At 39.8% G+C, this 22519-nt stretch overlaps 1 protein-coding gene across 2 annotated transcripts in view; it reads left to right on the forward strand.

The window, feature by feature from the left end:
- Positions 1-22519, forward strand: part of SMAP1 (small ArfGAP 1) — a 369562-nt gene that overhangs the window by 318673 nt on the left and 28370 nt on the right. For both annotated transcript variants that reach the window (XM_089681336.1, XM_089681337.1), the window contains 2 exons: positions 15626-15794; positions 19875-20203. In XM_089681336.1, coding sequence (XP_089537462.1) covers positions 15626-15794; positions 19875-20203 — 498 coding nt within the window. The remainder of the gene's footprint in view (positions 1-15625; positions 15795-19874; positions 20204-22519) is intronic.

The raw sequence follows: 22519 nt of genomic DNA on the forward strand, positions 1-22519 counted from the left end.
TGTGCTGTCCTTCAACATCGTCACCTTAGCTTTTGCCTTCCTATACTAACCAGTTGCAGCTTACTACAGGCTGTTGCAACAAGCTTACATGCACCGTGAAACTGCTACATTGTTAATTTACAGCATTGCTTTACTGGCAATTAACCAACTGCTGCTTTACTGCAGACTGCTTTCTTAGATCTATCTGCATAGTGGTTCCTTCTATGCCCCTGGAAATATTTTTTAGTGCTAGTAGACCACAGACATACTGCAGGAGTGCGGGTACACGGTAGCGACACCCCAGTTGGGCAGTTTTAAAACAGTATAGTAAACGGGGAGACATTACATTGCAGCAGTCATTTTCTTAACACAAGCTAGAACAAGAATTACCAGTGATAACTGCATCATTATTATTCCTTTTTTTTTTTCTTTGGTCTAGCACTTTTCCTTATAGCAAACACTGCATATCAACTGTAGATTTTGGGTGCATTAACACTGGGCATAGTTGAACTGAACTGTGCCCAAATTTGATTGTTCTCTATTCCTACTCTCTTGCTGGTCTGCACTCACATTGGGCCATAAAACAAGTTCCTAGACACTCTTGCATCATCCCTGCCAACCAGCCCATAATGATCTCTGCTTCTGTGCTCCATTATCTGTGAAGGCATGGTTTGCACTGAAGTGAACTGTACTGGACCACAAGTGAACTGTGCCTGGGACCAACTCTTCTAACTGGTCTTGGGCACTGCACACTTAACTGTTGCCAAGCACAGTTCGGAGTAATCATACTTCACAAACGAACTGAACCAAGGGTGTTAAAACTGTCAGTGTTAGTGCACCCTTCAAAATATTGTTTAGTTTTGGTAAAGACATCTTAGCAGTGATAATATATCTATATGTACAGTACTGCAGATAAAAATATAAATCAAATCAATATTTGGTGTGACTACTGTTTGGCTTCAATCCAGCATCAGTTCTTATATTTTCAAACTTTGTACACTTGCACAAAATCAGGGATTTTTTGTAGGAGTCAAGTGTATGATTTAAACAATTATACCAAGCAAGTGCTAATGATCATTAATTTCACGGAAACAGCTGTGTAGGAGTCTTAAAACTGGGTGAGGAAAAGCCAGACTCTGTTACTAAGGTGAGGTTGTGGAAGACAGTTTAATTTCACAGGTCATACACCATTTCAAGACTGAGTACAATAACCAAACACAAAGTAGTTATGCTGCTTTAGCAAGGTCTCTCCCAGGCAAATATTTTAAAGAAGATGGGGGTTTCAAGATGACCTGTTCAAACACTTTTGAAGACGCGCAAAGAAATTAGCAATATTGTGAACCATAGACGCAGTGGTTGGACAAGGAAACTTAATGCAGCACATGAAGACACGTTCTACTTCCCATCCACATCAGATGTCCAGCAGTACCATCAGCACAGAACTCAGAATGCGGAAACCAGTGTGTGAGGAGAGTCACTTTGGGTGGGGGGCCCATGGAACCCAGCTCACTTTGGAGAGGTGGAGAGTCCCCTGTCTCATCTCCCCATATCCCTATTATGTGTAAGCCACCCTATGCCTGTTAGGGGGTACAGGGTGATCTGTCCTAATATTGTGTAGACATGTATAGGTGGGTGGGGGTTGTAGATTGTTTGGTGTTATGTGGTTGTATCCCATTGTTATATTGTTTGTCTTGCTTGGGAGCAAATTATTATGGGGTGTATGTGTTTGTGTATTAGCTTAGTGGGGGGTTGTCTCCAGCAGCCCTCCCTCCTGATGGGGCTGTCTGCTGGAGTGAAGTTTGAATACCTGTGTGTCTCTTGTTACTAAATGTAGATTGCCCCTCCCTGTGACATTATTCAGGGAGGGGGGATTTGTCCCTTGAGTGTCTACATCTTGTATATATGTTCAAACAAACTAGTCTACTTTCTGGCTTACTTCAAATCTCTGGTGTCTGTTGTCGGTGTTCAGATGGAGAAGCGGTATTCTAACGGAAGTACTCAGCGCAGGCTGGGACGGTTCTTTTACTCAGTGGGACCATGGTGCACCCATCTACTTTCCGGAGAAGTCTGGCTTAAAGTGGTCTTCAAGAAAGAATTGTGGCCAAAAAGCCATACATCAGACATGGAAACAAGGTTAACTGACTCAACTGTGCACAAAAACATAGAAACTAGACTGCAGGTGTTCTGGACTGATTAGTCAAAATGAGAAATATTTGGCTATAGCAGGAGGCAGTTTGTTCACCGAAGGGCTGGAGAGTGGTACAATGAGTATCTGCAGGCAACAGTGAAGCATGGTGGAGGTTCCTTGCAAGTTTGGGATTGCGTTTCTGTAAAATGGAGTTGGAGGTTTGGTCAGGATAAATGATCGCCTCAATGCTAAATATACAGGCAGACGCGTATCGATCATGCCATACTATCAGGGAGGCGTGTGATTGGCCCCAAATTTATTCTGCAGCTGGACAATGACCCCGTACATACAGCCAATGTTATTAAGAGCCATATTCCATGTAAAGAACAACAAGGTGTCCTGGAAATGATGGTTTGGACCCCACAGAACCCCAGTCTCAATATCATGGAGTTTGTCTGGGGTTACATGAACATACAGGATGATTTGAGTCGGCCTACATCCACAGATCTGTGGTTAGTTCTCCTAGATGTTTGGAACAACCTACCTGCTGAGTTCCTTCAAAAACATTGTGCAAGTTATCCTAGAAGAATTGATGCTGTTTGGAAGGCAACGGGTGGTCACACCACATATTGATTTGGTTTGGATTTCTCTTCTGTTCATTTACTTTCCAGTTTGTTATTAACAATAAACTATTACCACTTCGATTTCTGAAAACATTCTTAATGTGCAGTCTTTTTTCACACCTGTCTATAATTTTTGCAGTGTAGTGTATATCCAAGATCAACTTTAGTAAAATCAGGGTTTTATACCAAAGACCCTGTAAAGAACAAAAAGACAGTTTCAATAGGACATGTATTTGTTTTACCATTGGGGTCATACAGCACAATATGTGCAGGTGTTTTGCAAAATGATGAATTCTTTCTGAATCTTGCTATCGATGTCATTTACTGTAGACTCCTTCATTTAGAGAAATTGTTTGGCATGATTCCCAACAATGCTTATTCAGAAAAATAATGCAAGTTTTGTCACAAGTGGCCAGTCAGAATTAAACTTTTACTGGTCTGTTAAAGAAATTCTGAATGGCTGCCATAGAATGCTCCATTTTGGTTTTGGTACTTTGACACGTTCACTGTATATGAATCTACAATATATGTAGAATTATATTTCTGAAAGCTGACAATCTGGTCAAGAAATTACCTGCTGTGCATATGTATTTTTTCAACATGGCTATGAATGGTAAAGTGTTGTTAGTTTTCACTTTGATTATCATTACATTGTGTCACTCCTAATGAAAGGTAACATATCAATGGAGAAAAAAAAAATCTTTGCTCTTGGTTGTTCACCACTGAAACAATTATCTAATACAGGAATATAGCAGAAAACTGCTTAAATAATGTGTCTTAAGTGTTTCTTTAATGAATCATGCTGCTTTGTGTATTAAAGCAGACATATCATGCAAAGTGGAAAAATTCTATTAATACTGCAGTGGAGTTGAAAGCTATAGTGTATCCCATTATCGCACGTACCTTTCAACACAGTTGAATGTCTATTTAGAACCAGATGGAATGTCTGCGGTACGTAAAGATAAGCAAACGTCTCTAACATTTGTCCATGCTACTGATTCGTATTGGGTCACTACCTGTCTGCCAGGTTGTGCCTTTTTTTTTTTTTTTTTTTATGTCTTGTTAACTGCTCCTTTTACTTGTTTAGTAAATGTATTTGTATTTTTATTAACAAGGCATGAGACATTTGATTATTTTATTAATAAAGAGTAATATGTGAGATTAGAGACATACAGCATGTACCCTTTCAAGAAATGTGTGACTCTCAATAGAATTAAACAGGAGGCTTACATGCTCTGAGTTACTCATTCATTGACAGAAAACATTTAGTACCTGGCTTCTGTTTTGAAAGTGGGCATGCTTTTGTTCTGTTGTTTGATTTTGAACTGATGCTAACAGGCACATGGTATTGGTATGGGGAAGGGTTGGGAGTTCACATGCTTTTATGACTGATGCCTTTCGGGGGAGCTGATTCTTAACCCTGTCTGCGAGTGTCAATTTACTCAGAAGTTGCTGTAGCTGTTCCTGACATACAGGGCAATGTTGTGGGCAGTAGTGGCCAGGGAGCTGCGGCAAGGGTTATGAAGTAGGGGGTAGTAGATAACACTCTCTATATGAAGTTGTTTAGCAAGACAGATCTTGTGTAATATCTTACCAGGTCCGGTAATTTACAAATCAGCACCACCATTTTGGACAACTTGAGTATCACTCTAGACTCTCCCACATATACTCCTACTGCACTATTCCCTCTGCCTTTAATACCCACAGACCCTGGAGATGATAGCCCCCAGACTCTAAAATATCGTAAATATTTGAGACGTAATATCATGCAGATAATTGAATTGCCAGAATGAGTGGAAGGGCCAGACACCGACTTCATAGAGCTGTTTAAACAATTTGGCCGAGACCCTTTAACACCACTTTTCAGTATAGAGAGCAGACATATAGGAGCCTTACAAGCCCAGTTCCACCAAACGACCCTCCTAGGCCAATTGTTGTGAGGCTTCCTAATTGCAGGGACAAAGAAGTACAGTACTTCTACATCTAGTTTGAGAAAACAGAGGTCACCTTTAATAATGCAAACATTTCATTTTTCCTTGACCTTTCTGCAAGTGTGCAGTTCACAAAAGTCAAGAAATGCTTCAACATCTTCAATTTTCCTAAGTTATGCTATATCAACAGAGTTGCATCTTTCTTCAGGGAGTGCAACTCACCTCTTTCAGTCTATTCGGGAGACCTTGAACTGGGCCAGCTGGAACGAAAAATTTGTTGGGAGCACACAAGTCTGACTTTTTGTCTAAAGGTATCTTCACAGAGGAAAAATAACCAGGATGTACCTATCCTTATCCCTTAGCAGGTGTACGTATGTGAGTTGATTATCCTTTTCTTTTAGTTTGCTCATGCTTTCTGTCAAAACACCTGCATAACTCCTAGAAGAATCCTAGAAGTATCCTAGAAGTTTAATATGCTGTTGAGTCTCCTTGAAATGTATCGAAGGACTGTATCGTTTGCTCCCTCAATTCCCCAGGAATAACATGTTTTATCATCATGTTTAGAATTTTCTTGTTTTCAGTAAAAGTGCTGTATCTGACCAACACTTTGTTGCTGAACACTTCCCTACTATGACAAACCTTTTTTTTACCTTAATGCAGGGAATGCATTCAGGTTAAAACATTTTAACTTTAGAACCACTTTAAATTTATTTTCTTGCAAAAGACAGAGCATAAGCACCTTGAGAAGGGGGTTAAGACAGGTAATCTTCTGTCCACAGTAGCCGCTGCCTAAATCAAGCCCCCCATATAAGAACGCTTGGAACCCAGGATGAGGTTGAAGTCCACTCAGTCCACTGTATTCTATCGGAACTCTCCCAGTTTTTTACTCTTGCCTATATACCTCCAAAGTGTCTTATCCTCCAGTGTGCACTACTTGGAACCCCCACTTACTCTACAGAAATAGCCGAGGTTATTGCTACTTTTTCTAATTCTAAAGCAATGGGGCAGATATTCTTTTTATTGAGTTTATTAAGATATGGTGGTCTTTTTCTACTCCAACTGTCTTAGCTATATACAGTACAGCTGCTTTTGACAGTGACTTCCTCAATTCATGTTGGCTATAATAGTGGTAATTCCCAAATCAGGGAATGATTCTTTAGATCCTGGTTTACACAGACCTAAATCTTTATTAACGTGGTTCAAATTCTTGCAAAAATCCTGGCTTTTTGCCTGGGAAAGGTTATCACCAATATTATACATAAAGACCAGGCCGTTTTCATACACAGGCCCTCTACAGTCATCTTGCTGAAAATGCAGGTTTTGGCAGCGTTTGTGCGGAGCAGATCTATTTTGTCATTGGATGCCACTGAGGCTTTCAGCAGTATAGAATGCCAATATTTATGGATTGCTATGATCTGTTTTGGCTTCGGTCCCAACTTTGTTCTCTTGATCCAGCTTTTATATTCCAGCCCTACTGCTAAGATTTGCAGCAGCGGTGGAATATCTAATGGTCCTATACGTGAGCACAAGGCAGGGATGTCCTCTTTCTCCCATGTTATATTTTATTGCTTTTGAACCCCTAGCTGCTATAATCCATATGACCTACTAACATATTTGTTTTTGGTTTTTTTGCTGTGGTTGACATATGAGGAAAATTAAGTTATATGCTACTTTTCCTGGGGCATACAGAAAGATCTCTTCTACATACTATGTTATGTGTGATCACAAGGTTTTTGGAATTCCCAGGTCTTTTTATTAATTGAGATAACTCTACCATGCTAATGTTGGCTAAACAATTGGGAGGAGATCTCCCCACCATCACCCCCAACCCACCCTTCAGCATCCAGACACCTTCAAATGCCTGGGCATGCAAATTTATTGCTCTATTGGTGACTGTAAGACTCTAAATCTGACCCTTTGATCACAAGATTTGGAGACAAAGTCAAAACGTGGTCCAAACTTCCACTGTCAGTAATGAGATGGGCTGACCTTATTAGACTGGCCCTACATTCTACATAAAAAATCTTCCACCCTCCTAATCAAATTATCACTGACCCTATATTCTGGAATAAAAGGGCCTACATTTCACCTGGAACAATTCCAGAACTTAAAATTGTGGAGGAACCCTAGGCTTTATTATCTTTCTGCTCAAGCCCAGCTCTTCATGATTTGATTTTTAAATGGAAAAGGTGTTATACTTAATTGGCTGTGTGCAACAATATTGCGCAGACCTCCTCTCTGCTTCTTCCTTCTCTGAGTGCCCCTTGAGCAAGTCGTGTGCTAAGGGGACACACGAGCGCTGCCGAGCTGGTCTCTGTGCCTCCACAGTCCAATACAGTGCTGGCAATTCACACCCCTGCTCCTTCCTCGCCGAAGTTTGACATATACAGCAGGAGCCTATGGCTTCCAGGATGGTGTTGGTTCCGTGAGAGGAGTCAGAAAAGTGTTTAGGGAAAGGGGGTAGAAAATATAGTGGGATGCTTTTTACCTTAATGTAGGGAATGCGTTACGTTAAAAAAAAGTTTAAAAATGGATTATAGAACCACTTTAACGTTCTGGGAAGTTCATTCTGACAGTGATTGCTGCTAATTTACTGCCAGTAGTACTGCTGATATGTTTTACACACATCTGATTTGTAGATGCTCATGGCTTCTGTATTAATTTGTGCAAAATTTAATCCAACGTTTCCCCTTACAAATACGGTCTGTGAACAACTTAAACTCTTACAGAATGTTAAGGGACATACTAGCCACACCATGCTTTGGCTGAATCAGTGTTTGCCAGAACCTATTAAACCAGTTTTGGGCTGAACATAGGGTTGCTAAAGTTAAACTGTTTAAATATATCCCTAAGTGCCGCTTCACAAATATGCGGCTTGAACCGCATCCATTCCGCATGACGTGAAATAACATTGCTTCCTATGGCGTCTGTTCACATAGAGGATGTCTGCTGCACTGACAGTGCGGATTGAAAAAGAGAGTAATGTCCCATTTCTGAGCAGTGCGGTCTGATTCAGGTGTGGATTACAGGCTATTGACTTCTATGGGAACCGTTTGTAAACCACACGTCATCAGTTGTGAACAGGATAAAATCCTGATCTAGACCTGACCCATTGAACAACTACTGTAACAATCAGCTGTGAAACGTGAGCTTCAATCCACACCGGGCATGTGGGATTGTTCACATGTAAGGTTGGAAGGCAGTAAAGCCATGTGGATGATCTGTTTTTAGCCCTCCAACTACTCCCCTTTTAGCTGCAGAGGCAGCAACTGGGGGTGTACACATGCTGTGGCCACGGCTGGAAGTATACCCCCAGGTCACTGGGGCTGCACTGCAACCACACTGCAGCAGTGTGCATTGCATTGCACATGGTTGCTTTGTGATGTTGCTGCATTTTGGGGTTAAAACAGGTGGGGATGAGTCAACATATTGGCAAAATGCCTCTGAACAGCAATCTGAGCATGGGTTGCTTTTCAGAGGAGCGATAGTCCTTGCTGCTATTACGAACAAGTGCTAAAAAAAGCAATTCTTATAATACAAAAATAGGGGGTCAGGATTAAAAGAAATATACATACATACATACATACATACATGTATACGTACACACTTGTACACATACCAGCAGATGTACACATCCTAGTGTTGCCACCTCATCCCTTTAAAACCGAACACATATCAATTACACAGGTTCTGTGGCTAATTTAATGCAGATAAGTCACTTAGGCTAGGTTCACATCTATGTAGTTTGCGTTTTTATCTGTTTCTGCATTGCGTTTTGCATTTTTGCACATGCGTTTTAACACATTTTTGCCACATTTTTTATGAGCTTTGCGATTTTTGTTATTCTTGTTGCTAGGCAGATTTAAACCACAAAACGCGGCAAAAACGCACTACATGGTTTTCTGCAGCATTTCCATTGAAGTCTATAGAAACAAAAATGCAACTTTTTGCATTTAAAAAAAGGCCCTGACCCTTTCCAAAAAACCACACCTGGTGAAATCACGGAGATGTGAACATGTCCCTTAGGAAATCATGTTAAGTGGACTGTTGTACATTCCTGCACAACGCTGCAGAAAAAGCTTAGGTGTGAACCTAGGGTAAGTGAGTTTAATTACCCCCTTAATCAGCCACAGAACCTGTGCATTTAATTAGTGGTCAGTTTTAAAGGAATGAGGTGGCAACCTTAACACACACACACACATGCACACATACAAACACGTGTACACACACAAACACATATACAGCCCTTTAAAAAGTTGCAGTATAGTACCTTCCCTCACACACCAGGTACTGCACTCTAGGGGGAGGCAGAGAGCACAGTACACACTACCGATCCTTTTCTTTTGACCTTGCTGAGTCTGACCGAGCTCCCCCATTGGCGAAGTACAGTTCGGCTGGGGATCGGGAGCTCATGCTCACCTCGACAGCCTTTCTCTACCAAGATGCCGTGGCACCCTTGTTGAGAAAAGTTGTTCTAAACCTTCATATTCAAATATAAATGTAAAAAAAAGTTTTGCCTTTTAGTTATGCTTCACTACAGAAGCATCTCGAAGAAGTTTGATTCAACTTGGAAGCAGCTTGAAGCAACTCCTTGATCAATTAAAAGACAAATCAAAGCTTCTCAAAAGTCTATCAAAGCATGTGAAAAGCACCTGAAACATAGTGAATTTGACTTATTTCTAATGTCCTTTTGCATAAGCTCTAAAGATGGTGTATTGACTTATTTGCCTGAAATAAGTCTTTAATGTAACAATCATGGTTAACATCCACAGCAGATTATTATGCATTATTTCAATTATATTTGTGTCTTTCTTGTCATTTTACAACAGTATGCTAAATCTGATTGGTTGTTATAATTTACAACACTTTGGATGTAGTGTGAAGTGACGCTGTTTTTTCTCAGGATGCACTCCACATTATTTTTGACAAACTTGTTTGTCTTCCAAAAAAAACTGTATTTGAAATTTAGTTTTAGATCATGTATCTATTATAATGTATTCAGCCTACTGTTTGCATTGAATCTCTTATGCACACACACTGTAGATCAGTGGGAGAAGAAACTTCCTGTGACTAAGACACACGGCTGCTATTCCTGGCATAGAATGCTTTGGCTGGCCTGTGTTGGAAGCGCAATTAGTGATGCATTGTTATTTGGCTTCTGTATCTTTTCCTTCAGAGGACTGATCCTCAGGGAATTGATGGAAGTGCAGCAGGAGATCTGGCTAGTTAGTAGACAATATCAATTTTCTGCAGAGGTGGGAGAAGTCAAAGGTTTGGAAAGGCGTTTGCTGCACAATGTAGATTTGTAAATTGGGCGAATCTAGGAAAGATTGAGGTACACTCACAGAAATGGATTTATTTCAAGACATGGAATCAGACCAGTTGCAGTCATTTACTGTGTTAAAATGTCTGCCTGCAGTTAAACAGGTTCTGTCATGGTCTGTCCAGAGTACTTGGTATATACCCTTGTTAAAAGGTCAGTCCATTGTAACGAATACTTTTTTTTTTTTTTTTTTTTTTCAGATGCTGGCAAGTTTAACTGCCTAATGCTTCCTTCAGTTTCTCAGATATCTTTTCTTAACCAATTACAGTGGTAGTAAAGTTAGGAATCCTAAAGTCTGCTAACAGGCAGGGTTTTTATAACAGAAGAGACCCTAGAGGGTCAGAGGGTAATATGATCTTAGCTGCCCATGCGCAGCTCAGACCACATTTACAGCCCAGCTCTGTATGCCGCTGTGATGTGACTCCCATGCGCATTCCTGGGAGTGGCATCACCTTGGCCTGGCCATTCAGGTGGCCAAAGATACCCAGAAGGAAGACAGGGCGAAGATGGAAGTGCTGGGGACCAGAGGGAGATGCGACAGCACAGTGCTGGAGGGCGCCATTTGTAGGAAAGTCTGTCAGTGAGTTTTTTTTATTTTTTACTATAAAAAGGGGGAAAGAACAAAAACAAAAAAGTTTTTTCTTTATTTTCTGTTAATAAAACCATAATCTTATTAAGAAAAAAAAAACAAAGTGACCCTTTTTTGGAAAGCAGACACCTCAAGGTGATCTCATTTTTTGCCATCAGTTTTTGGAATTGATTAAACATGCTTGTACAGAGGGGGTTAAAGCAGTGCTTGGTAATGGTACTTTAGATTCAATTAACCACTTGCCCCTCCAGAGGTTTTACTCCCCTTCCTGACCAGGCCATTTTTTGCTATGCAGAGCCATACAAAGTAATGTGCATGATCGGACAGGGGAGAGATCTGTATTGTTTATATACAGATCTCCCCATCGGAGATACTCGGCAATCACCAAGTGCCAGTGAGTAACTACCATCCGGGACCTGGTGATTGACAGCCGAGGCCGCGAATGGCATCCCCCCACACACACACCCGGAACATGTATATATGTGATTTTGCGCACCTGTGCCACCCTGTAGCAGTATTTCTGCTATAGGGTGGCGCGGGACTGGCTAATGTACAGGTCCTACACAGAGGAAGCAGGAAATAAAGGGGTTAATGTACTGGTCACCTACAGTGGCGGGGTGGAGGTGAAGGGGTTAATGTTCAGAGGCAGGATATTGAGGCAAGGGGTAAATCGGTAATGCATTTGCTGCATTAAGGTAAAAAAAAACATTTTATGTACAGCCCCCTTAACCATTTCAATATTGGGCACTTTCACTTCCTTCCTGCCCAGCCCAATTTTCAGCTTTCAGTGACACTTTGATAGACAATTGTACAGCAGTGCAACACTGTACCCAAACTAAATTTTATATCATTTTGTTCACACAAATAGAGCTTTCTTTTTGTATTTAATCACTACTGGGTTTTTTATTTTTTGCGAAAAAAAGGTAGAAAAAAAATTAATTTTCTGTTATAAAATTTTGCAAATAAGTAATCTTTCTTCCTAAGTTTAGGTCAAAATGTATTCTGCTTAATTTGTTTTGGTAAAAATAACCCAAATCAGTGTATATTATTTAGTCTGTAGGAAAGGTATAGAGCCCACAAACTATGGGATCTTTAACTGAAAATTGATCAGTCCTGATGTACTGATGGCCAGTCTCATTTCCTGAAGCCCAATAACGCCAGGACAATACAAATATCCCCCAAATGACTTATTTTTGGAAAGTAGACAGTCTAAGGTATTTAGTAAGAGGCATGGTGAGTTTTTTGAAGTTGTAATTTTTGTCACTTTTTTTTGGAACATTAAGAAATTCAAAAAAAGTTTTTTTTCATTTTTTTTAAATATTTTGTTCTTTATTTTTTTTGGGATCTTTTTACATAATGTTACCAGAGCAATACAATAGTAAAATACTGCTCTGGGGAGGTGATCAGGATTTTTTTTTTTTTTTTTTGAACACTATGATTACTTATACCAGTGAATTTTTTATAAGCAATCATTTTTATTTAATAAAATGGATTCATTCAGTGTATTTTGCTGTGATTAACAGTGATTGGCCACAGTTAAAAAAAAAAAAAAACAGTATCCAAGTGGTAAATTTAAACAGATCCAGGAGAACAGTAGTCTCAAGTGATTTAAAGGCTAAGTTCACCTTTTCGTGCAGAATTTCACTTTTTATAATAGGAGCATTTTCTATTGTTCTTGGCCCAGCCATCCCAACGTGCTTACTCACTTACCTCATCTATAGATGCTTTGAACTCTCATCTCTCTGGATGTTTAAAAATGTCTTAGATCGTATCCCAGCAATCACAGAAGAGGGCGTGGTAGGGCACGTGCTCCTCTCTGGATCACACCTCCCCCCCCCCCCCTCTCTCTCTCTCTCTCTCTCTCTCTCTCTCTCTCTCTCTCTCTCTCTCTCTCTCTCTCTCTCTCTCTCTCTCTCTCTCTCTCTCTCTCTCTCTCTCTCTCTCTCTATATATATATATATATATATATATATATATATATATATATATATATATACACATATATATATATATATATATATATATATATATATACACACACACCACTTTACACTTTACTTTTCCACCCACTTTCTGTACACTTCGATTGTACAATCTCCTTTAGATCGTCCATCAGCTATTAAGTGCCAGGGCCTGCCTGATTTGAATGGATTATTCAGGTGTGTCCTATTCCATAGTTCTGGTAAATCTAAAGGGAATTGTACAATCAGACTGCATAGTGTATGGCCATCTTTATACAAGCACATAGGAGGACAGAGTGCACACACATTGCTGACAGCTGTCAAGCCACATTCACATCTCCATGTAACAGAAGCTCACATTCCCGCATGCTTTTTTTTGGGGCCGTTTTCGTTCATTACACATACAGCCCTGGCCAAAAGTTTTGAGACTGACACAAATATTAGTTTTTACAAAGTCTGTTGCTTCCCTTTTTTTTTTAGATCTTTTTGTCAGATGTTACTATGATATACTGAAGTGTAATTACAAGCATTTCATAAGTGTCAAAGGCTTTTATTGACAATTACATGAAGTTTATGCAGAGAGTCAGTATTTGTAGTGTTGACCCTTCTTTTTCAAGACCTCTGCAATTTGCCCTGGCATGCTGTCGATCAACCTCTGGGCCACATCCTGACTGATGGCAGCCCATTCTTGCATAATCAAAGCTTGGAGTTTGTCAGAATTTGTGGGGGTTTTTTTGTTCACCTACCTCTTCATGATTGACCACACATTCTCAATGGGATTAAGGTGTGGGGAGTTTCCTGGCCTTGGACCCAAAATTATGATGTTTTGTTCCCCAAGCCCCACTTAGTTATCACTTTTGTCTTGTGGCTAGGTGCTCTATCATCTTGGAAAAGATTTTGTTCATCACCAAACTGTTATTGGACGGTTGGGAGAAGTTGCTCTCGAAGCATGTTTTTGTACCATTCTTTATTCATGGCTGTGTTCTTGGGCAAAATTGTGAGAAGCAACCCTACACATGAATGGTCTCAGGATGCTTTACTGTTGGCATGACAAAGGATTGATGGTAGCACTCACCTTTTTCTACTCCGGCCAAGGTTTTTTCCGGATGCTCCAAACAATGGGAAAGGGGATTCATGAGAGAAAATGACTTTACCCCAGTCCTCAACAGTCCAATCCCTGTACCCTTTGCAGATTATCAGTCTGAAGATTTTCCTGGAGAAAAGTGGCTTCTTTGCTACCCTTCTTGACACCAGGCCATCCTTCAAAAGTCTTCACCTCACTGTGCTTGCAGATGCACTCTCACCTGCCTCCTGCTATTCCTGAGCAAGCTCTGCACTGGTGGTGCCCTGATCCCGCAGCTGAATCAACGTTAAGAGATGGTCCTGGTGCTTGCTGCACTTTCTTGGGCGCCCTGAAGCCTTTTTTACAACAAATAAACTTCTGTCCTTGAAGTTCTTGATGATCCGATAAATGGTTGATTTAGGTGCAATCTTAGCAGCAGAAATAACCTCCCCCTGTGAATCCCTTTTTGTGCAAAGCAATGACTGCACGTGTTTCCCTGCAGGTAAATTAACCGGTTCCCGACCGCACTATAGTAGAAATACTGCTACGGGGCAGCACGGGTGCACAAAATCACGTGTGTGTGTGTGTGTGTGTGTGTGTGTGTGTGTGTGTGTGTGTGTTTTTGTGCACCCGTGCTGTCCCGTAGCAGTATTTTTGTTATAGCGCGGTCAGGAATTTTTCATTTCCGGGTAGGGGACGCATGCGAGTCGCACGCACGCCCTACCCGCGCCACCATTCGTGGCCGCAGCTGTCAATCACTGGGTCCCAGCTGGTGATTACTGAGCATCTCTGTTGTGGAGGACGACTGTTTTGTTTACTAACCATTCTCCCTGTCAGCTCAGGCACACTGCTTTGGATGGTTGTGAGACAAACCAGGGGTGGACTGACAACTCGTGGGGCCCCCGGGCAATAGGGGATCATGGGGCCCCTGTGTCCTTGCCCAAACTCAAAAAAGCCTATGAAAAAGGTACCAGGGGCATCTCATGGGGCCCCCTACTGACTCCGGGCCCTTGGGCAGAGCCCGAGTTTCCAAATGGTCAGTCCACCCCCGAGACAAACTATTTAACACTGACAAGGGTGCTTACAATAATGAGCTTTTATTTATTCATGTAAAACCTTTAGAAGAAAAAACTGTTTGCTATAACCGCTTATAAAGTATCAGTAGGAGTTTGGCTTCAACTTGTTAGTGTATTTAAATCTGTTAGTATATCAGTCATCTCCTCCCAGAATGACAATGCTGCTGTCCAAAAGGTTCCCCTGTGCTCCTTCATCCAGAATGGGGGGGCACTCTAATACAGGAGATGTGTTACTGGCCAGATCACCTGGTGAAAACAGAGGAGAAAAATACTCTAAAAAAGAAAACAAATTCAGCCACCACATCTAAGGATTAATAAACTGCAATATAGTACATTTTTGGTTTTGGGTTTATTACTGCGTTACGATCTAAGTTGTCTCTGCTTGAGCTATCTATCTTTGTACACAAAACATGCAAACGCTTTGGGGGTGAGGAGACAGTTACAGCAAAGTCGTTGCTGCATTTGGCAAAATATGAAAACTGGTTTAATTATATGACAAATCTACTAGTAAAGCAGAAAAATCTTTAATATGCGATTTGCAAAATGTAATAAATTACATAAGATCTTCAGTCTTATAAATGTCACAAGAATATTGTCATGTATAACCTTTGTTATAAAGCATATTTTATGATAATCTGGTTAAAACTCTAGTAAGGTCTAAAGCAAAGTGTTTCATCATAGAAGCAAATTGAAGGGTTTTACTGATCATGCCATCTGTGACTTATTGGTCATTGCATGGCGTAATTCAATAAACTGAAAAGTCTGTTATATATTGTATTAATGTAAGGCACGATCTAGCTGGATGCTACAATGATCCCCCCCAACACAAAGTGCATACTACAGATTGCTAAATACAGTTTTCTTTATTTTTATTTTTTTTTATTTATTTTTTTCGGTGTGAAAGAACTTATGTCTTAATACCTGAAGTTTTCTTCCCATTTCTTTCTTTAAGGTTACATCCACAGCCCCAGCAGCTAATGTACATCCTGCTTCTGGAGATCTAGATTTATTTACTGATCAAGCCACAAAATCTGAAGAAGTTACAAAAAAGCCATTATCAAAAGACTCCATCTTGTCACTTTATGGCACAACAACAAACATGCAGCAGCAAAATACAGCAGGTAAATATTGTTTTAATGTGTGATTGGTGCAGGATTTGAGGGATTCAGGAGAGGCACATGCATAGCTGTCTGCAGTATGTTATCTTCTTCTCTGTTTCTTTAATGCTTCACATTAGCTGCCTATGTTTCAAAAGTGCCCTTTTCACTATATATATATATATATATATATATATATATATATATACAGTTTTAATTACAAAATAGGTTTACAGGGGCGCAAACGCCTAGTGCATTTTTCCAAGGTTTATTTAAAAGCATAAAAAAGTGATAACATACTCACAAACATAGAAGCATAAAAGCCTGTAATGCCACTGAAATGACCCAACGTGGTAGCAGAGCTCCCAACTGGTGTGGAAGTCAGCCTGTTGATGCATTTCGGGATAGTGTCCTCTTCCTCAGAGCTCTGAGGTCATCTCAGTGGCTTTACAGGCTTTTATGCTTCTAAGTTTGAGTATGTTTTACAAAATAAGTTTGCAGTGTTTGGGTGATTTTAAACTGTTGCGCCTGATACTACAGTTATTTACAGGAGTAGCTTAGGGAGAACACTGTGAATGTCCTTGAGTGGTCCAGCCAGAACCCTGACTTGAACGTCTCTGGAGAGACCTGAAAATAGCTGTCCACCGACGGTCCCCATCCTACCTGACTGCGCTTGAGAGGATTTGCAAAGAAGAATGGCAAAAAATCCCCCAATGCCATTGTACAAAGCTTGTTGTGTCTTACCCAAAAAACTCGAGGCTATACATGTGATATTTCAGGTTTTTTTCTTTTTTTTTTAATAAGTTTACATAAACTACAATTCTTTTTACTTTTTGTCAATATGGGGTACTGAGTGTAGATTAATTAGAAAAAAAATTAAATTTAAACAACTGCACTATCAGGCTGAAACATAACAAAATAGAAAACCGTGAAGGGGGTCCGAATACTTTCTGAATGCACTGTATATGAAGATTTATTAGCATAGCACACAGTTTTCTACTGTCAGACTTTTCATTGGTCCCTTAAAGTTCATGTTTCATTCTGCATTTTATGTCCTGTATGTCTTTACCATGTGATGATATTTTGAAGTTACACAGTATACAGTATATTAAGATAAGTCTGTTCAGATTCCTTATGTTGTGACATGCGTTGTTTGGTTTGCAATATCTTGTATACATTTAATAATTTTGCTGAACACTTTTTGTTTCAGCACACATTGCTTTACTAGGTTTTTCGTGATCATTTTTCTTTTCTTTTGTTCATTTTAAAATTTTCAATAATTAACCACTTGCCGACCGTGCTATAGCTGAATGACAAATCAAAAACCACTCTCTAAATAAACAAACTATATAAACACAATTCCCCACAGCACCATCAACACCTTTACCCCAAAAGATGTACAGAAATTAATAAGCAGAAGATGCTATAAAATAAATCCTCAATGATAAATATGTGCAGTCCAAAACCCTATAAGTCCAACATTTAAATCAAATCCAGTTCTTCTCGAGTAATAACGTGTTTACAAATCTTTCAGAAACTTTCCCCGATAATATTCCTCAAAAAAAAAAATATCACAGTGTATTATCCTTTTACAGTTGTGGCCAAAATTATTCAACCCCCAATGCTGTAAAGGGGTTTAGGGACTATAGTGTACATTTGGAATTGTATTCAGAATCAAATCCTACAAGGACGTTGTAACTACCCAAATGCAACTAAAATGACATCAATTGTTTATGTAATACAGTAGTAAATGGTTCTTATGTGGTTTCTTCATTGCCACAATTATTCAACCCCTTAAAGACTACCACTCTGAAGAACAGAGGTTCATACAGGTGCTTTCCATCAGGTATTGAAAACACCTGTGGATGTCACCGAGCAGCAATCAAGCATAATAAGCACCAATTAGGCAGCTTTAAAATGACTGTGATACTCAGCTCCTTCTAGACATTTACTGGTGTGGTTACAAACATGGTGAAGGCAAGAGAATGGTCCAGGAAGACAAGAGAAGAGGTGATTTCTCTTCACAGGAAGGGCAATGGCTATAAGAAGATTGCAAAGATGTTAAACATACCAAGAGACACCTTAGGAAGCATCATTCGCAAATTCAAGGCAAAGGGCACTGTTGAAACGCTACCTGGTCGTGGCAGAAAGAAGATGCTGACTTCGACTGCTGTGCGCTACCTGAAGCGTAGAGTGGAGAGAAGTCCCCGTGTGACTGCTGAGGAACTGAGAAAAGATTTGTCAGATGTGGGTACAGAAGTTTCAGCCCAGACAATAAGACGCACACTGCGTAATGAAGGCCTCCGTGCCAGAACTCCCAGGCGTACCCCCTTGCTGTCTCCAAAGAATAAGAAGAGTCGACTGCAGTATGCCAAAAGCCATGTGGACAAACCACAAAAGTTGTGGGATAGTGTTCTGTGGACTGATGAAACAAAATTAGAACTGTTTGGGCCCATGGATCAACGCTATGTTTGGAGGAGGAAGAACAAGGCCTATGATGAAAAGAACACCTTGCCTACTGTGAAGCATGGTGGAGGGTCAATCATGCTTTGGGGCTGTTTTGCTTCTGCAGGTACAGGGAAGCTTCAGCGTGTGCAAGGTACCATGAATTCTCTTCAGTACCAGGAGATATTGGATGGAAACGTGATGCAGTCCGTCACACACCTGAGGCTTGGGAGACGTTGGACCTTTCAACAGGACAATGATCCCAAGCATACCTCCAAGTCCACTAGAGCATGGTTGCAGAGGAAAGGCTGGAACATTTTGGAGTGGCCATCGCAGTCACCAGACTTAAATCCGATTGAGAACCTCTGGTGGGACTTAAAGAAAGCAGTTGCAGTGCGCAAGCCTAAGAATGTGACTGAACTGGAGGCCTTTGCCCATGAAGAATGGGCGAAGATACCCGTAGATCGCTGCAAGACACTTGTGTCAAGCTATGCTTCACGTTTAAAAGCTGTTATAACTGTAAAAGGATGCTGTACTAAGTACTAAGATTGAATGTCACTTGGGGGTTGAATAAAACTGATAATGCTGTGAGCACAGAAAAGACATTTGTGGTTATTTCATTATAACTGTTATGTTATATTTGTCTGACCTACAAGTGCCTCTTTAATGTAAATGTAAGCAAGATGACTGAATGATCAAAAGCAATGTCAAACTGGCCAAAACACTCAATTTCAGTGGGGGTTGAATAATTTTGGCCACAACTGTAAATCAAATAATTATAAATTATAGTGACTTCATTCAAGTGAATATCCAATCACAATAATCAGTGAAAAAGTGAACAAAGTGAAAAAACTGTGAATCCAAACAGTGAAATTCCACTGTGAATGTGAATCACTGGTCAGTGCTCCTACTCAAACAAACACTGTGACACTTCTAAATGCAGTAAGGAATGCATACCCTTACCAATATTCTAAAAAACAGACGCTTTTATATCTTTCAAAAAGATAGGTGGGAGACAATCCTCCTGTGGATCTTTACCCAGTTTAATCCACCTTCATAATACTATCGGGATCCAAAAGCCCTGAGACTCCATATGTCCCCATCAAACATATAAATGTAAGCATATAATGGACAAAATAGTGTAATACCGCCAAGATAAATCATACAAATTACCTTTAATCAAGGTGCTTACATTTTACCAACTTGAAAAACGCTTTAAAATACCATAATACAGTTTTGCTGTCATCCAGGAAGTGACCAGGGGAAATCAGATGGTCTTTCCCTCATCCAAAATGGCCACCAGTCGACTTCCGGTTCCCGTGTGCGTGTTGACGTCACTTCGCCTTAACGCGTATCGTCATCGACTTAATCATAAGGTCACTCCCATAAGCATTCAGGGGTGTTGTTGGCCCTGCACATACATTTGCTGGATTGCTTGCAAAAAAAAATTATTTCCATTGAGATTTTTTGGGGAAAATATAAATATATACACATAGGACAGTGGTGAGGCAATGCTATTGGGTGGTGTGCATTAGTGTTATTTTGCTATTTTCTTGTGTGGAAAGGGACCCCCCAAAGTATTTTTTATGGGGCCCTGTGATTTCTATTTACATCCCCTGAATTATACTATTAATTGCAATATTTATTTGTTAAATATAGGCATGTTCATGGGTTCCTCTACAATTCCATACTCCACCCAGGCCACAAGCAATTTCCAAGCTTTCCCACCAATGGGAGTAGCTGTTCCTACAAGTGCTGGAATGATGGGAAACTTGATGGGACAAGCCATGCCTGCAATGGGACAGAATACTGGAATGATGGTTGGCATGGGTATTCCAAATGGATTTGTGGGAAATGCTCCATCTGGAGTAATGGGACTCCCTCCTAACATGATGGGTCCACAAGCAGCGATGGTTAGCAATATAGGAACACCACCAAACAAATTTGGGATGCAGCAAAATCAACCTACACCTTGGAATCTTTCACAGGTAAAAAAAAACCCAAAACATACTTTTGTTGATTCCTGCATTTTGTCAATTACCCTTTTTCTGTGCTTTACTGATAACAATTAACAATGTCATCTACATCCCCTGGCAAAAAGTATGGAATCACCACTCTTGGAAAATGTTCATTCAATTGTTTAATTGTGTAGAAAAAAACTAATCAGACATGCCTCACAACTTTTCATTTAACTTTCCAACCTTATGGCTTTAAGAAACACTTAAAAAAATTAAAACATAAGAAAACTAGTTGCAGCGGTTTTTGCAGATCAAGCAGAGGAAAAAATATGGAATCACTCAATTCTGAGAAAAATAGTATGAAATCACAATGTACTTTGCAGTTCTAAAACAAACATCTGCATCAGATTACATCTGCTAATTAGTCTGCAGTTAAAAAAAAAAAAGAGTGTTTGCACACCCTGGTGAGCTGTTGCGCCAAGCTGATTGACATGAATTATGGCTCCAACTCAAGAAATATATAATTTGAAGCAAAGGAGAGGATTATACAACTTCTTCAAGAAGGTAAATTATCACGAAATGTTGCAAAAGATGTTGGTTGTTTCCAGTCAACTATGTCTACAATCGGGACCAAGTACAAATCAAATGGGAAGGTTGTAAAAGGGAAGGTACTGGTAGACCAAGGAAAACATCAAAGCATCAAGCTAGAAAACTTAAAGCAATATGCCTTGAAAGCAGAAAATGCACAACAAAACATATGAGGAAGAAATGGGCAGAAACTGGAGTCAATGTCTAAAGGAAATGGGATTTACATACAGAAAAGCAAAAAAACCCTATAATTAACACCTAAGCAGAAAAAAAACAAGGTTACAGTGGGCTAAAGAAAAGTAATCATGGACTGTGGATGACTGGATGAAAGTGATATTCAGTGATGAATCATGAATCTGCATTGGGCAGGGCGATTATGCTGGAATTTTTGTTTGGTGCTGTTCTAATGAAATGTATAAAGACGACTGCCTGAAGAAAACATGAAAATTTCTACAATCATTGATGATATGGGGTTGCATGTCAGGTAAAGGTACGGGGGAGATGACCGCCATTAAATCTTCAATAAATGCACAAGTGTATAATGAGATTTTGGACACTTTTCTTATTCCATCAACTGAAAGGATGTTTGGTGATGATGACGTCAGTTTTCAGAATGATAATGCATCTTGCCATAGGGCAAAAACTGCGAAAACGTTCCTTCAAGAAAGACATATAATTTCAATGGCATGGCCTGCAAATAGTTCGGAAAATTTATGGTGGAAATTAAAGAAAATGGTCCGTGACAATGCTCCAACCTGCAAAACTGATCTGGCAACTGAAATAAGAGTAAGTTGGACCTGAATTGATGAAGAAAACAGTTGGTCGATAGTTAAATCCATGCCTCAGAGAATGCAAGCTGTTCTAAAAGCCGAAGGTGGTGCAACAAAGTATTAGTGGTGTACTGTAGTGTTTATTTTTCATGATCCGATAATATTTTCCACAGAATTGAGTAATTCCATATTTTTTCCCCTCTGCTTGATTTGCAAAAACAGTTGCAATTGACTACAATTTTCTTTCTTTATTTTTTTTTTAAGTGTTTCTTAAACCCAGAAAATTGAAATGTTAAATGAAAATAGTTTTGAGGCATGTCTGTGGTTAGTGTTTTTTTTTTCTGTACAATTAAACAATTAAATGAACATTTTCCAAGAGTGGTGATTCCATACTTTTTGCCAGGGGTTGTATAATGATTATTACAAATGTATCATATATTTGGTGTGTATGTTCGTTAAAAGTTAGGTTCACTTTTTGGAGCATGCTACATGTTACACCCTTATCTGTAAATGAAGAAACTACAAGTCCTGTCTTCCACTGCACCAAACAGCTTGTAGTTCTCAATGAACTGCTCAGGCACTCCTGAGCACCCTTGTAGTTCATTCACACTTTCTCCAGCTTTGTAACTGAAATCCCATACAGAGATACAGACGAAAAGCTGGAGGACATGTCTGCAGGTGCCTGACCTGCTCTGAAAAGAATAATGCACGTTTTTTTTTTCCCCTGCAAAAATATGTGCATTTTTTTTCTCAAAAAGGTGAACTTGGCTTTTTAAAGTGTATCCAAAGCCAAAGCTTTATGTGCTTTTTAGATTAGAACACCTATGTATTTTGGTTTATAGCTGTTTCACTGCAGAGGCCCACACCCTTTACTTATCATTGGTGATACTGGAAGTGAGCAAAATTATAAATATTTAAAATGTCCCTGGAACAGAAAATCTTTTAAATTGGGACACTTGTTCTAGTGAGAAATTTCTAAGAGGTTTTT

This window comes from Staurois parvus, unplaced genomic scaffold (genome assembly GCF_062004578.1).
Source record: "Staurois parvus isolate SC_StPar_1 unplaced genomic scaffold, SC_StPar_1.0 ptg000264l, whole genome shotgun sequence".
NCBI lineage: Eukaryota > Metazoa > Chordata > Amphibia > Anura > Ranidae > Staurois > Staurois parvus.